General features: G+C 41.9%; 1 protein-coding gene across 3 annotated transcripts in view; it reads left to right on the forward strand.

The window, feature by feature from the left end:
- The window catches only part of LOC146771208 (N-fatty-acyl-amino acid synthase/hydrolase PM20D1-like), a 207,938-nt gene that overhangs the window by 76,762 nt on the left and 115,948 nt on the right, over nt 1–15,228 (forward strand). For all 3 annotated transcript variants that reach the window (XM_085640295.1, XM_085640294.1, XM_085640296.1), the window contains one exon: nt 14,762–14,837. In XM_085640295.1, the coding sequence (XP_085496421.1) occupies nt 14,762–14,837 (76 nt within the window). The remainder of the gene's footprint in view (nt 1–14,761; nt 14,838–15,228) is intronic.

The following is a 15,228-nucleotide window of genomic DNA, read 5'->3' on the forward strand; positions in this document are numbered from 1 at the left end:
TAGAGTAAATATGTTGTATACAACAAAGAAAGAGGGACGTAGACGGGAGAGGGGAGAGAGAAAAATATATCCAATACTGGTATAATTAGAATATTCGTCAAAAGTACAACACTGAAATCATAAATATCTCATTATAATACATTTAACTATATATTGGAGATAGGAACAAAAAACAAAAGAAAAAAAAAAAATAAATAAATAAATAACTAGATAACAGTATTTTAAGGAGGTTTGGAAACTTCTTCAATAGCAGGAGTGTGTAGCGATAACGACTGAGCAGATATATTCAGAAAATTGGTAATGTGTAGCCATAGTAAATCAGGCTTAATGGCGAGTGTAATCGGGTGAACATAAGCCCTATCTGTGATTATAACAAATACCATACCACCAGGCCTGAAAAGAAACATTTGAAGCATTTTTCCACGATTTAGTAATTTGTTGAAAAGCAACTGCGAGAAGTAAATCAATAATGGAAAAGTTACAAGAAATAGAGGAGGACCAGACTTCTGCAACACTACCTAGAACAATATGAGAAAAAGAAAAAGGAATATGTGTATGAAATATTTTGTTAATTTGCTGCCACACATTAACCCAAAATTGATGAATAAGTGGACATGTGAACAACATATGCTTAAGGTCTGCAACTGGGGCTGGACATGACCAACATGCAGGGGAATGGAGAGGATCGATATGATGTAATTTGGCCGGGGTAATTAAAAGTCTATTATATATAAAAAATAATGTTTGTGTAGTATTTGCTGCTCTAGAAGATCTCCTTATTTTAGTCCAAATCTTATCCCACATGAGAATGGAAAATGAAGTGTTTAAGTCAGATTCCCAATTACATTCTACTGTTGATTTATCACGAGTATGACCAATTTCTCTTAATTTATTATAAATTTGAGAAGCTGAGGGAGCTAAATTTAAGAAGGAGATTTAATATGTGTGGAAGAGGCCATAAGGTTATCATAAGAACACTGAGCAGCCCGAGTCAGTAATACATATTTAGATTGATAAGAAGAAGGAAGGGAATAACGTATTTGCATTGTAGAGAAAGGTATACAAATATCCCCTAGAAAAAGCTGGTTAGTCCATTTAAGACCAAGGTTGAACCAGTCTTTCCAAAAGAGGGTTCTATTTTTAATTTTAATGTGATTGTTATACCAAATCGGGGATTGCAAAAAACGTTTTCGGTCATCTAGTCCATCTAGTTTAAGTGGCTGAAGAGTTTTACGAGCAAGTTTAAGAATGGGGAGAGAACATTTTTGGGGAGTATTAGATATGGTTAAGAATTCTTCAAATGAAAAAGGTTGAATGAAATAAGATTCAATTTCTACCCATAAAGGTAAAGACATCAAATCGGTCTTATTCTGTGATAATAGTGAGGAGGAATTTTTAAGAAAAAAGGAGGTGTGATATGAGGCAAAATCAGGAAAATTGACTCCACCCAGACGTTTAGTTTGTTTAAGCTTGGAAAAAGACATCCTAGTTTTTTTTGTTCTGCCATAAAAATTTTGATAGAATAGTATAGATTTGTTTGTAACAAGACTTAGGAATATTGACTGGGAGGTTAGACAAGAAAAATAAGATTATAGGGACCAACATCATTTTCACAGAGTCTAATCTACCCCACCAGGATAAGAATAGGGGATGCCATCGTGATGTGGAGTTAGATAAAGATGATTGGAGATGCTTAAGATTGAGAGATACGGTATCTTTAATAGAGGGAGTAAACCATAAGCCTAAGTATTTGATCTTAGCAGGACTCCAACGAAAAGAAGAGGATATAAAATCAGCATGAAAACAATGCTTATTTAACGGAAGGATTTTGACATTTGTCAACATTAAGTTTGTACCCTGAAACTGAAGAAAAGGTAGAAACCTCTGAAAGAAAAGCAGGTAAAGAGATCTGAGGATTCGATATAAATAAAAGAATATCATCAGCATACGCTGAAATTTTGAGATGTTTATCCCCATATGGAAAACCTGCAATATTTTTGTTCATCCGAATTTTAGATAAAAAAGGTTCTAAAGACAAAATAAATAAAAGAGGAGAAAGAGGACAGCCTTGCCTAACACCTCTAAAAAGCGGGAATGAAGAGGAAACAAGGCCATTGGCAAGGATGAACGATTTGGGAAAAGAATAAAGAAGTGAAATATAGGAAAGAAATTTAGGACCAAAGCCAAACCAAGTAAGCGTTGAAAAAATAAACTGCCAATTAACCCTGTCAAATGCTTTTTCAGCGTCCAAAGCAATAGCTGCTAGTGAGGAACTATAAGAATGAGATTTACTAAGTACATTGAAAAAGAGACGGGTATTATCAGAGAGGTGACGACCTTTAATAAATCCACATTGTTCTTTACCTATTAGTTTTGGTAAGATATTGTCCAAACGAAGTGCAAGAATTTTCGCAAAAATCTTATAATCCAAATTAAAGAGATAGGTTTGTAGTTCTTGCATAATGTATGGTCTTTATTTTCTTTAGGAAGGAGACAAATCCAAGCTTCTTGAAATGAACCGTCAGACTTCTGAGAAACTATAAAAAACGAAAATAAATTAAGTAATTTGGGAATGAGTAAATTGGAAAAATGAGCGTAAAATTCTATAGGAAAACCATCAGGTCCAGGAGCTGTTCCTTTTTTAAGTGAATGGATGGCTGTGAGAATGTCTTTAGTTTGTATATCACCTTCTAGGGCATTGAAATCTACATCCAAGGAGGAAGGTGGAGGGATAGAAGTTAAATATAGATCGATGTCAGACGAAAGCGGTGGAGATTCAGGAGTATACAATGAACTATAAAACTTGGAGAGTTCTAAAAGAATGTCTTCATCCCTATGGAGTACAGAATTAGATGAAGATATAATAGACTCAAACTTGGTACGTTCCTTTTTGATTTTGAGATACTTAGCAAGAAGATTGGCAGATTTATTTTGTGCACTATAGAATTTAGCACTGGATTTAAGCATGTATAGATTTGCAGAATCAGTAGAAAGTTTATTAAAAGAAAGCTTAGCATTAATAAGTTCTTTTAAATCAGACTGGCTCTTTGTTAAATAATAAAGATGTTCCAGTTTTTTAATCTGGGTATTAAGCAACTGTGATGAATGAGAGGCTGCACGTCGGTTTTGAGCAACAAAAGAAATGATAAAATCTCTAGAAGCAGCTTTAAAGGAGCCCCATACAAGTTGAGGAGATACCTGAGGAGATTCATTTTCTTTGAAAAACAAGGTTGCAAAATCATGAAAATTTGCCGTGAAGGTAGGATCTAATAAAAGAGAATTATTAAATCTCCAGCGTCTAGTACCTTTAGTGGGAGGAAGAAGATCTAAGTTTAAGGAAACTGGGGCATGATCGGAAATTAGAATAGATCCTATATCCGAGTGGGAAATGTGTTGGATTAGAGCTTTAGAAATAAAAAGGTAATCTATTCGAGATTGTGAGGAGTGGGCAGGTGAGTAGTATGTGTTTTCTTGTAATGTAGGATGACAAAGTCTCCAGGAGTCTACAAGAGACCTTTGAGAGATAGTAGAGGTGAATTGGGAATGATAAAGGAAGGGAAAAACCTGGAGTTAGATCTCCTATCTATAAAGGGATCCACAACCATATTACAATCCCCGCGAAAAATCAAATAGTCATCAGTGTATTGCATTAAAATGGAAAGGATGTGGGGCCAGAAAAGTTTATCCTGATTAGTGGGAGCATAGATGTTAAAAATGGTGAGAGGGATCTTATTAATCAGCAAGGAAAGCGAAACCCATCTACCTTCAGAGTCATTATCTTGCCTTATGAGTTGAACATCCAAGCGTTTATGACAGAGAATAGCAACGCCATTGCGTTTACCAGAACCTGGAGATGCGAAAACATAGCCTACCCAATTGCGTCTAAGCTTAGTTATCTCATTATCTGGAATATAAATTTCTTGCAATAAAGCAATGTCTCCTTTCAAGTGTGCAATATGTGACAAGAAACGTTAACGCTTAATAGGAGATCCCAAACCCTTAACATTCCAAGATATAATATTTAACAACATTTGAATCTTATATAATGATAATCAAAACATTGCGTAAAAAAGACTGTCATATATAAAAGCGAAAACATTGTCCATCATTTAACCAATTAGGTGAAAAGAGTGTATCTTAGAGAGATAATAATGAGAAATATATAGAAGAATATGAAATATAAGAGAAAATGAGGATGAGAAGAATGACGGTATGAATAAGAAGAGTAAAAGAAAAACCAGAAGTTGAAATAAAACAGGTGAGTAGGGAGAAACAGAGGGAAGGAGTGACTATATCAAAAAGACAAAAAAAAATTAACAGTTGATAAGCCAATACAATAATAAAGAAGCATACCACAAAAGAACAATAATGATGGGGTAGGTGGAGCCAATGGGAAGGCCGGACACCGGGTGAAAGGTCGCATGACGAGAAGCACACGGAGAACATCTTCCAGGCGAAATAAAAGAGACAGAGCACAAAGGAACACAGAAACCACAACCTGGTAAAAGGGAAAAGAAAAATATAAATAAATAAAATATTAAATAATGAAGCAAATGATAATAACACCAAAACTGACAGATATATCTAAATGAAGGAATCCACAAGCAAGGACACACAAATAACAAAACAGTGAGCCTTTGATATTGAGATAATCATGCCATGTTATGATTTAGAAGAGTCCATAGAAGTATCCATAGAGACCCCTCTACAAGAATTCAAAAATTGTTGAAGTACAACAGGATCTTCATAGTTGGTCGTTTTGTTATTGTAAGTCACCTTAAACAGACATTCATGCTGCGAAGTGCTGGTCTCATATCCAAGAATTTCTTCCGGCGATCAGCAGTTATTTTGGCATAGTCTTGGGCAAAAAAGAGATTTGAGCCATTCCAAGAAACCTTTCCTCGTTGTTTGGCAGCGTGCAGGACCTTAAGTAAATCAGTGTACTCTAAAAAGTACAAAATTAAACCTCTAGGTTTCGCTGATTAAGAGGCAGAACGGGGATTATGACCCAAACGGTGAACACGCTGAATATTCAATGGCGGAGACTCAGGAAGGCCAAGAAGAGGAGGAAGAAAAGATTGAAAATAGGAGATAGGATTAGAACCCTCAAGTCCTTCGGCCAGGCCCTAAATGCGAAGATTATAGCGTATGCTACGATTTTCCAAATTTTCAACCTGCTGTTTGAGTTGCTCTACTTCTTTGTGAATAAGGGGAACTTGAACAGTGAATTCTTGAACAGAGTCGACTCTTCTCTCCAAGACATCGACTCTTTGTTCAGTGTGAGACCAATTATCTTCCAGGCTCTGCAAACGAATGTTGGTTTCTTCCATGTATGGTTTGAGAGCACGAATCTCTTCAAGAAGAAGTTCCAATGAAAGAGGCGAAGAAGAGTTGGTAGGAGAAGGTGGATTCGTTTTTCCTCGTTTTCTAGGCATGGAGACCGTTGTTGATGGTTTTTTGGACCCCTTTTTGGTGCCTAGTCGAGTCATAGAGGAAGAGGAGCTATTAATAGCAGCCGGATCATTGAGAATGTCATCAGCGTTCTCTTGTAAAACGTTCAAAGGATTGGGATCCTCTAACGATGCACCATTGGACTGTAGAGCATCCTTACGACTAGCCCGGGATGTTGCCATGGTCCACACTGAAAAAGGTGAGTTGTAACAAGATCTGGCGAATAAAATGTACACAACGTCACTGAAGGGAATGTATATGAGGAGAAGAACTCCGGTAACCGCTCCAAAAATTGCCAAAACTTTGTATTCAAAGCAAAGGTAAAGCTTGCACAGAAAACCCAAAAATGTTCGCCCAAAATGAGTTGGCAATAGCAGAGACCAACAAACAGTCGTTATGAAGTAGGGAAGCATTTATCAAGCACAAAGGCAGGGAGTGTGAGAGGTGCCAGTGGAGAAAATTCTACTTGTAGAGGTAATTCAATATGCAGCACAAAATACAACTACTAGCGTAGAATGAAGGAGGCGCGATAAATTCATGTTTAGGCAGTCTTTCCTTTGATAAAAATCATTCTTGTGGATTCCTAAGCGAGAGACGTGAGGAGCGTATCAAAAATTGAAAACAAAATGGCGGCCGCAAAAAACAGTTCCAAGCTCACCGCACGCCGATTCTTTTATATCCTGATGCCTGTAGCAGCAATTGAGCCGAGAAAAGGAGCGGTCTTCATGCTCCGAGAATGAACAAAAACATCCCGGAGAGTTCCCGTTGCTTCACGGCGATGCGGAGCTCCCGGGAAAGGCGGCCATCACCGAGGCGCCTAAGCTACGCCCCCCCCCCCGCCGAGGACATTTCTAACCCATTCACTTATTCTGTCTGTATATTCTGCATTCCGCACCCTTCCTGTGGTAAAAAAAACACTTCCGATACTGGACTTCGGCCTTCCTTCCGTCTCTATGAAGTTCCAGCCACTTGTTTGGTGTGCTTTCTCCTTTCGACTTCCATTCTTCTCTCCAGTATAAACTATAGACTTGTTTAGGTTCTTGGCCCTCTCTTTATGTGGCCCATGCTTGAAACCATCTGCACCTCTCTAGGATCTGCACCACATTCTGTTAAACCTACATTTTCCTTTTCCTGTTCTTCCTCTTCTCTGTAACACCTGTCACATGAATAGAGTAAACCGGAAGGAACATTCAGGCCCTTTTGGAGAAGGACCCAACTTCCTAGTACGTTAGGTTCTTCAAGTGCATGTACGAGATGGACAGCCTCCTCTTTCTGTGCACTGCTGTCCTCCCACTGGGGTTTTCATTTGGAATTGTCCCTATGGGGCCATTTCTCCAGGTCCTGGAGTAGCCAGTGATAACTAGGCTGTGTCCGTAGGGGGCGCTGTTGTGCACTGCTGGGTTCCCCTGGCCTTTGCTTCTGTTACTCTCCGCACACTTTACTCTCTGACGGTAGCATGGTCACACCTTTGGGACTTGTGACTTAGATCTGAACCCTGGATATAGCTTGATACAGCAGTCCCACTCAAAAGACAATGGTCAGTGGGAGATAACTCGTACAAGATAGAACAGAAATGTCAGGAGGTTAAAATGAACACAAATAGAAGGTTCTAGCAACTTCTGGTGCCAAGGCAGGACTCCAAACAGTTTTATGGACTCGGCCTTGAGACTGGAGGGGTTTACTATGTCAAAGGGGTCGTACACGCTTGTCTTTACCAAGGAAAAGGGCAGTTAATGAATCCTAGATCAGAAAGGACTCTGGCAGCAACGGTATCTGTGTCTGTCTGCTGACATTTCCCTTAACTTGCTGCCAAAAGAATCCTAGCAAGAGCTCAGCGCGTGCCTCCCTCCATGGTGTTCTCAGACACCAAAACGAGAAATGGGCCCTATCCAAAAGGGGCTGTACTGGTGAAGCGTGATGGAAAGTGACTCCGCGTGGAATTTTCCAGTAATTAAGTATTATTTACCTCGGGTCTGTGGATACAGATTTTTTCACAGGTGTCTGCTGGGTTTCATTTGGGCGCGGTCAGTCATTGCGCAGAGAATTACTGGTGGTGCACAGTCCGTGCTCACGGTGTTACTGAAGTTGGGTTGGCATCAGTGGGTGGCAGCTAACATCAGAGGCTGTTCATAGTCCAGTATTTTGAGTATCGGGGGTCCCAGGGGCAGTCATTGGGCGGGATGGTAACCTCCTTAGTTTAGGGCTAATGTGACATCGAAATCCAACTGGTCCAAATGGCTCCAAGTTTAGAGCCCAAATCCACATATAGGACTGCACTCACGGGGGGTGGGGGCTGGGGTAAACTCTGCTTTCTTCTCGAGCATGGGGTGGTTGCTTCAAGAAGTCAACGGATGTTCACTCCACACCAGGAGATGCATGACAGCCTCGCATCCAGAACACTTTGTCAAAGGCCCACTGCAGCCTGTCACTTAGTGGTGCCGTGCAAGTTTGCTCGCCTGTGTCTCCATCAGAGTTAGTGCATTTGACCCACTTGTGGGTCATTGGTCTTCGGTGCTCCAGGTCCTCATCTCTTCTGGGCTGGTTTTCCTCAAATGTCCGTCCTTCACACAATTGCAGTTTGTTTGGACCTGACTCCAGCTCTGTCAGCGGCAGCTCAATTCCTCATGACCTAGCCATCTCGATCTGATACAGGAGTGTACCGATCACTTTGTATCCTCCTCCCACCCCACATTTGCCAAAGTATTGTGAGAAATAGCTCTTCACAAGGAGAAGCTATAATGTAGATTTTCCTAGTAATTTATGACGGATGATCTTAATTTTAATAAAGACACGGGGCGAGTATTATGCTTTTCTTATCTTGCATTTTATTCAATAGCAGCCAAGATAAAATGAAAACTACAGTTTCCAGAAGGCCAAGAGAGCAAAAGGCCAATGGGGAAACGTGGAATCCAGGAACTCAACCAGAAATGGGCAGAACTGAGTATAATGCTTGTCCTGACTGCGAACAGCCCTCTTTTCTTTGGTGAGCAGACTAGATATTATCCATAAACAAAGGAAAAATTTAGAGAATCACTCCAAAGGCTAGAGTCCAAATAGAAAACTCTCGACAAAAGTCCAAGAACGTCATCCTCAGAATTGGAACTGGGTTCGAAGAACCAGGAATGCAGACTGAAGCTGGACGGTGCAGATCAGAAACCTTGAGCGGACTGTGTCCCCGGTCAGGAAGCTGCTGGTGGAAGAGCTGCAGCCGCTAAGGGAGGGAAAAAATAACACATAAAAATTAAGACTTTCCGTCATAAATTACTAGGAAAATCTACATTTTATGACCAGACCGGAGGCTCCTATAATGCTTGTTCAAAGCATATCGACAACTTAAAAAGCAGCAGTAATAACAGGTTTACAGTAAAGCATACAAAACACTTTGTCATTGGACCAATCAGCCGATCACAGAATGTCCTCCAATCTGGAGCCTGCCCAAAAGGCTTTGGAGGCCATGGCTCCCCTGGCAGAGTGGGCACCGAAGATAGAAACATCAATACCAGCAAGGGACATAACCCAACAGGCAAGGGTGGCAGAAGAAACAGGCTTGTGAGGTTTGCAAAATGAAATGAGAAGATGGGAATGCGAGGACGCTCATACACCTTGAGGCATTGACCTACACACAATTTAGGTTGAGAAGGAAAATCAGGATAAAATACAGAATTTAGTTAGTTTTTGTACATTTGTTGATGTGAAACATCACCCCAGACAGGGTAAATTGCCGAGAGGAAACCATCCATATCCTTAACATCAGAAACACGTTTGATAGAAACCAAGCACAATAGCATAGTAAGTTTGGCAGAAAGCGTCTTCAGAGAAAGAGCAGTATTATCTGGCCAATCGGAAAAAAGTTTGAGAACTAGATTTGCATTCCATAACTTAGAGTACCTTGGTGACGGAGGCTTGGAAAACTTTACTCCCCGAAGGAGCCGACAAACCAGAGGATGTGTGCCCACTGGCTTGCCGCCCACCGTATTGTGATTGAGGGAGATTACTGATCTGTAAAGGTTAACCGTTCTGTAAGACTTACCTGAACTGGCTTCAGATGCCAGAAAATTGTCAACGTAAGTTAAATTTGCTGAAAAGGGATCGACATGTTTTCCCACACACCAGCTTGTCCATAAAGACCAAGCTGATTTGTAAGCTTTTGTTGTGCCTGGAGCCCAGGCTCTGCTAATAAAGAGAGAAGCTTCCTGTGAAATGCAGTGATCAAGGAGGTTAGGCCCGGGATCTTCCACGCGGACAGGGTCAGATTGTTGTCCAAAATGAGACTGTGAGGACGACCCAAAGGATCCATCACAAGATTGTTGTAAGAAGGAAGAAGAACAGGAAAGTCCACTGCCATCTCCAGCAGAGACGGGAACCAAATAGGGAACAACTATCACCAGAGAGGCTTGTTGGCGTCTGGACTGAGCAAGGACTCTGTTTATCATGATGATAGGGGGAAAGGCGTAGTTGCGATGAAGAGACCAATCCTGGAGGAAAGCGTCTGTGGCAAGAGCCAGCGGATCTAGGCGCCAACTGAAGGAGAGGAAGCTGGGAATTGAGATGAGAGGCAAAGAGATCGATTTGCAAAGGGCCCCATTTTTGGGACAGAGATTGAAAGACGGATGAAAGAAGCTTCCAATCGCTGGAGTCCCGTAGGTAATGAGAGTGCCAATCTGCGATGGAATTGAGATTGCCTGGAAGGTATTCGGCTCTGACTGAAATCTTGTTGAGAATGCAAAATTCCCAAAGACTCTTTGCCAACTCCACAAGTGGCTTGGATTTTGTGACCATGTACTGCCAGTCGAGATTGAACCACATCGGGCGCCCCAACGGGACAGACTTGCATCTGATTCTAATACAAGATCTGGGGCTGAGGCAAAGATTGTCCTGCCGTTCCACGCATCTAAATGGTCTATCCACCATTGGAGCTTTAAACGAGAATCTGTGTCTAAGGAAATCAGATCTGAATAAGCTAGGCCTTGACGCAGGTGGCGAGTTTTTAGGCGCTGGAGCACTCGATAGTGCAGAGGTCCTGGAAAGATTGCTTGAATGGAGGCAGACAAAAGACCTACAATTCTGGCCAGAGAGCTGAGAGAAATCGAGGAGCTCCGAAGCACTTGGGAAATTTCCGATTTTATGGCTGCACCTTTGTTTGAGGCAGATGAAGCGAAGCTGTTGAAGAATCTACCAGAAAACCGGGGAACTCTTATCTGTTGGGAAGGAATGAGCATGGATTTTTGGGGATTGAGAAGAAAGCCCAGCTCTGAAAGAAGGGACCGAGTGATCTCCAAATGAGAGAAAAGTGTCTGTTTGTCCAAATTCATAATTAAAATGTCGTCGAGGTAAATAAGTAACCTGACCCCAAGAGACCTGCGATAAGTCCCCACTGGTTTCATGATCTTTGTAAAGCACCATGGTGCTGACAATAGCCCGAAGGGGAGAGAGAAAAAGTGGTAAGTCACTCCTAGCCCCTGAAACTGTAGAACTTTGCTGTGGGAAGGATGGATAAGAATACTAAGGTACGCGTCCTGCAAGTCTTTTCTAACCATCCAATCGTGTAAGTGGAGAGAGTCCCTGAGATGATGATGGTCTCCATTTTGAAGTGACGATAAACTACAAATTGGTTGATCCACTTGAGATATATGACCGGACGCATTTTCTTGTTCTTTTTTCGTACTAGAAAGATAGAACTGAGAAACCCTGGACGGTCTAGAGGAGCGGCTTGAAGAGCGTGTTTCAGCAAAAGGGACTGCACCTCGAGAGAAACGAGATTGGCCATGTCGGTGGAAAAAACGAGAGGAGGAGGGAAAACTGTTTGGAAAGGTGGAGCGTAGAAATCTATAAAATAACCTTTGATAGAGCTTAGAACCCACGGATCTGCAGTTAGAGTTAGTCATTTTGGAAGAACAAGACTTAAACGACCCCCTACGGGGGGAGGCTCTGAGAGACTCACCTTGTTGGTTATTGTTGCAGAAGATTTTTTGTCCATGATCCCTGAAACTGCGACCTCGTTGCGGATAGAACTGGGGTTTAAACTTCTGGTAGTTGAAATTTGAGTTGAAAGATCCTCTGGAGCCTTGATTGTGGTATGGACGGCCGGTAAAGCGACCCCTGCCTCTACCGGCCCGTCCAAAAACCCGCTGGGTAAAAACTGTCTTTAAGGATTGTTGAGCCTTATCGATGGAGGCAAAGGTAGAGACAAATTTACTTAGATCCTTTACTAACGAGTCACGAAACAAAAGACCGTCTGTCTTAATACCCGAATCAAGGGTAGCCAAGTTAGCCAACTTGGGATCCAACGTGATAAGAAGGCCTTTGGGGCGCTCACGTATGATTGACGAATTGGCATTATCCAGGAGGCAAAAGGCTCTTTGGACCCATAAAGAAACATCCTCGGGGTCCAAATCTGATCCGTCCAAATGAGCAGACTCTGTCATGTCAAACATACGAGCCAAAGGCCCTACAATTTCCAATAATTTGTCCTGACAGGTAGGCCAGGCCCTATCCACCCCTTTATGAGTATCTTTTCCAAACTTTGAGAAGAAAGTTGACAAGGGTTGATCAATAGTCGGAGTAGAGGAGATATTGGAAGGAAGGGAAGGTTTGGGACATTCCCACTTGAGCTGGGATCTGGTGGATTTGTCCAAAGGCAGACAAAGCCTAGCTGAAATATAGTCACCTACATGAGAGGCAGGGAACCCTTCCGAAGAGTTAGGGGGACGACTAGTAGAAGGGTCAAACATGGGAGCACCCTCCGAATCCAAAAATAGGTTGAAAAGAAAAAGAATCAGTTCTTGACTTCTTTTTAGGTTCAGAACCAGGCAGCAAGGTTGATATTCCAACAACGCAGATGGGAACATATACCCCCTACTATGAAAGAGCTACATTGGCTTCCCATCCTGAAAAGATGCGCGTTTAAAGTCGGTTGCCTCATTTTTAAAACCTTGTAAGAAACTAACCCAAAATTTGTATCCAGACTTGTTCAGAAATATTAACCTCCACGGAGCTTACGCTCTGCTCATAAGAACCTCCTAGTCATTCCTTCCTACAAATGGAAACGAATAGGTGGCTGCAGGTTTGCAGTACTGGCCCCCCGTTTCTGGAACACTCTCCCTTTAGATATAGGAACTTGCACTGAATCTGTTAGATTCCGTAGATTACTCAAGATCTGGCTATTTACCCAAGCTTATAAATAGACTCCATTTACAACTAACACGTGGCTCCAGAAAAGCTTCTTAAGTCCAGCGCCAAGAAACCACTTGGTTTTCGAGCGCTTTATAAGAAATTTTAACATAACATAGCAGGAGGGGAAGAAGGATCATTGGCATCTAAAAGGTCAAACGCATCATCGGCGTCTCCAAGATCGTCATCCGTGTCCATTATTTGAGAAATAACCAATTTTTTAGGTACCTCGGCATTTTTTTATTTTGATTTACATTTACCAGCATTCTTAACATTAAACCCCTCCTTAGCAGGAGGCCTGGGAGGCACTACGTCCTCAACCTCGCGTGAGGAAACCTCACTGTGCACTCGTGACTTCATAGTCGCAGACACCTTGGAATTATTGCTGGAAGGTACAAGCTTTCTCTTTCTGCTATCCCCCGCAGAATGGGCCAAAGCTTTGGACATTAGAGATAGCATAGAGTTTTCCATATCCTTAGAAAATCTCTTCATAGAGGTTTGAACAGCATTTTCCACAGAGGAATTAATAAACGTATTGAAATCATTCTTAAATGACTCCCCTTCTTCATTATGAAAATCAGACCCAGGAGAGCTGTCAACCTCCATAGCAAAAACAAAGGGAGAAGAGTGGGGAACAAAGGGTTAACCAGCAGGCTGAGAGAGAGAGCCTAATACCACCCCTTAGCGTTTGGAGGAACACAGAGAGGCCGGGTTAGCAGGGAAAACCTTTCCCAAGGGTCCGGACTCTACCAACGTGTGGACGGAGAAGCTCAGGACAAGAGACACAGCAGGCGAGGAGGCTCAACTTGAAGCCAAAAACCGTTAGGAAATAAACGGTAGGAGAAATGGCTGCGACGCAACGCACTAATGAGCGCGCGAGCAGCGGGAAACAGCGCAGCACCCTGCGGCGGCTTATCAAAAGGGATTAACTCCTATAAGCCAGCAATCAACGTTAAACAATACCAAGCAGATAAATAACAATGCGCAATAGAAATACGTCAAAACTGAGAGAGTATATACTTATCTTGATTGCGAGCAGCAAGAAAAGAGGGCTGTTCGCAGTCAGGACAAGCATTATACTCAGTTCTGCCCATTCATTGGTTGATGTCTTGGATTCCACGTTTCTCCATTGCCCTTTTGCTCTCTTGGCCTTCTGGGAACTGTAGTTTTCGTTTTATCTTGGCTGCTATTTTATAAAATGCAACATAAGAAAAGCATAATAGGAGCCTCCAGTCTTGTTAAAAAAAAAGTCTCTCTCCATTTGCCTAAACGCAGACACTGTTTAGCTGAGATGCATTTCCCTCAGTGGCCACACGAGGGCACTATGGGTCTAAGATGAAGAGGACCACTCCAGTTTCCCAACTTAGGCACCTTTAAATCGATGAACCCATTCTTGCAAATGGAAAATGTCTGTCTGCAGTAAGATGGCACGGGTTGTTGCAGTTCTTCAACGACAAATAGCCTGTTTGGCTCCCTGATTCTACAGTTGTATGAGACTGGCTTTAAAGGAACTGAAGGAAAATCTTTTGAATTCAAAATAAACAATTCCTTCACCGTTTGAGGGATATGTCAAACAGGAATAGGAGATTACAACACTATTCAATTGATCATTACGTCTTGCAAGGGTATCTGCTTTCTTCACGCTTCCACCTCCTTTCCTCTGCTCAGTTCTTTTAGTATTCCACCTCTCATCCCTCCTCGTTTGCCCTATTGAACGGACTCTCTTTAATATAGTTTATGGTTCTACAGCTTTTATGTATGCATGGGGAATTATGTAGTGCCAGTCTACCTATAAATTTAATATGGCACTATAAAAGTGACATGGTCGAGAGGTGGTTGAGAAGAGGGGGTTGATGCAGATTAGATAGAGAATTCCATTGATGCCCATTCCCCAGATGTTTACATGTTGGTGAGGCATTGCTTGAAGATGAGGGTCTTCAGTTTCTTCCCAAAGAGCAGGAATGATGGCGCTTGCTGGATCTGAGTGGCTAGGAAGTTCTAGACCTGGGTAGCTGTCCAGAAGAAAGCTTGAGATATTGTGCTCTCCATTCAGTATTTCTAATTTTTGTCTGCAGTGAATTTGAATTATGTTGTCCAACCAAGATCTCAATCTTCCATCTTATGTTGTATTTTGTTCCAGGCTGGAGCAGAATCCGATGCCCAATCTGTTTGGCAGCGGGCCAGAGAAGGCCACCTTTGAGCAGTTGGCTCCAGAGGTCAGGACACTGCTTCTACACCTAGCAGCATAATGGTAAACTGTGGGTAACCTCTTTCTGTGCGCAAGGCAGGTTCAGAAATAAAATTGCTCGCTCTCCTCTGCATCACACGATACTAGACTCTATTCCCTGCAGTGTCTCGCAAACACTTTCTTAGTTTTCTTTTCCTTTCAGTGGTAGATGTGGTGTTGCGTAAATATTTGTAAGCATTCCGTGTGTTGACTTTGTGATGTCACTGCTTCAGATTTCAGGAAATCATTATTTTGTTTAAAAGCATGCTGTCGGTCTCTGATGGAAAGCTCGACAAGACTAGACCACAGTTTTGTAAAACAAGTGATGTTACTGCTGGGGTTGTATGTTGGGCCTGAAGTAAATTATTTGAGTATACTAG

Source organism: Triturus cristatus, unplaced genomic scaffold (assembly GCF_964204655.1).
Source record: "Triturus cristatus unplaced genomic scaffold, aTriCri1.1 SCAFFOLD_255, whole genome shotgun sequence".
In the NCBI taxonomy this organism is placed as follows: Eukaryota; Metazoa; Chordata; class Amphibia; order Caudata; family Salamandridae; genus Triturus; species Triturus cristatus.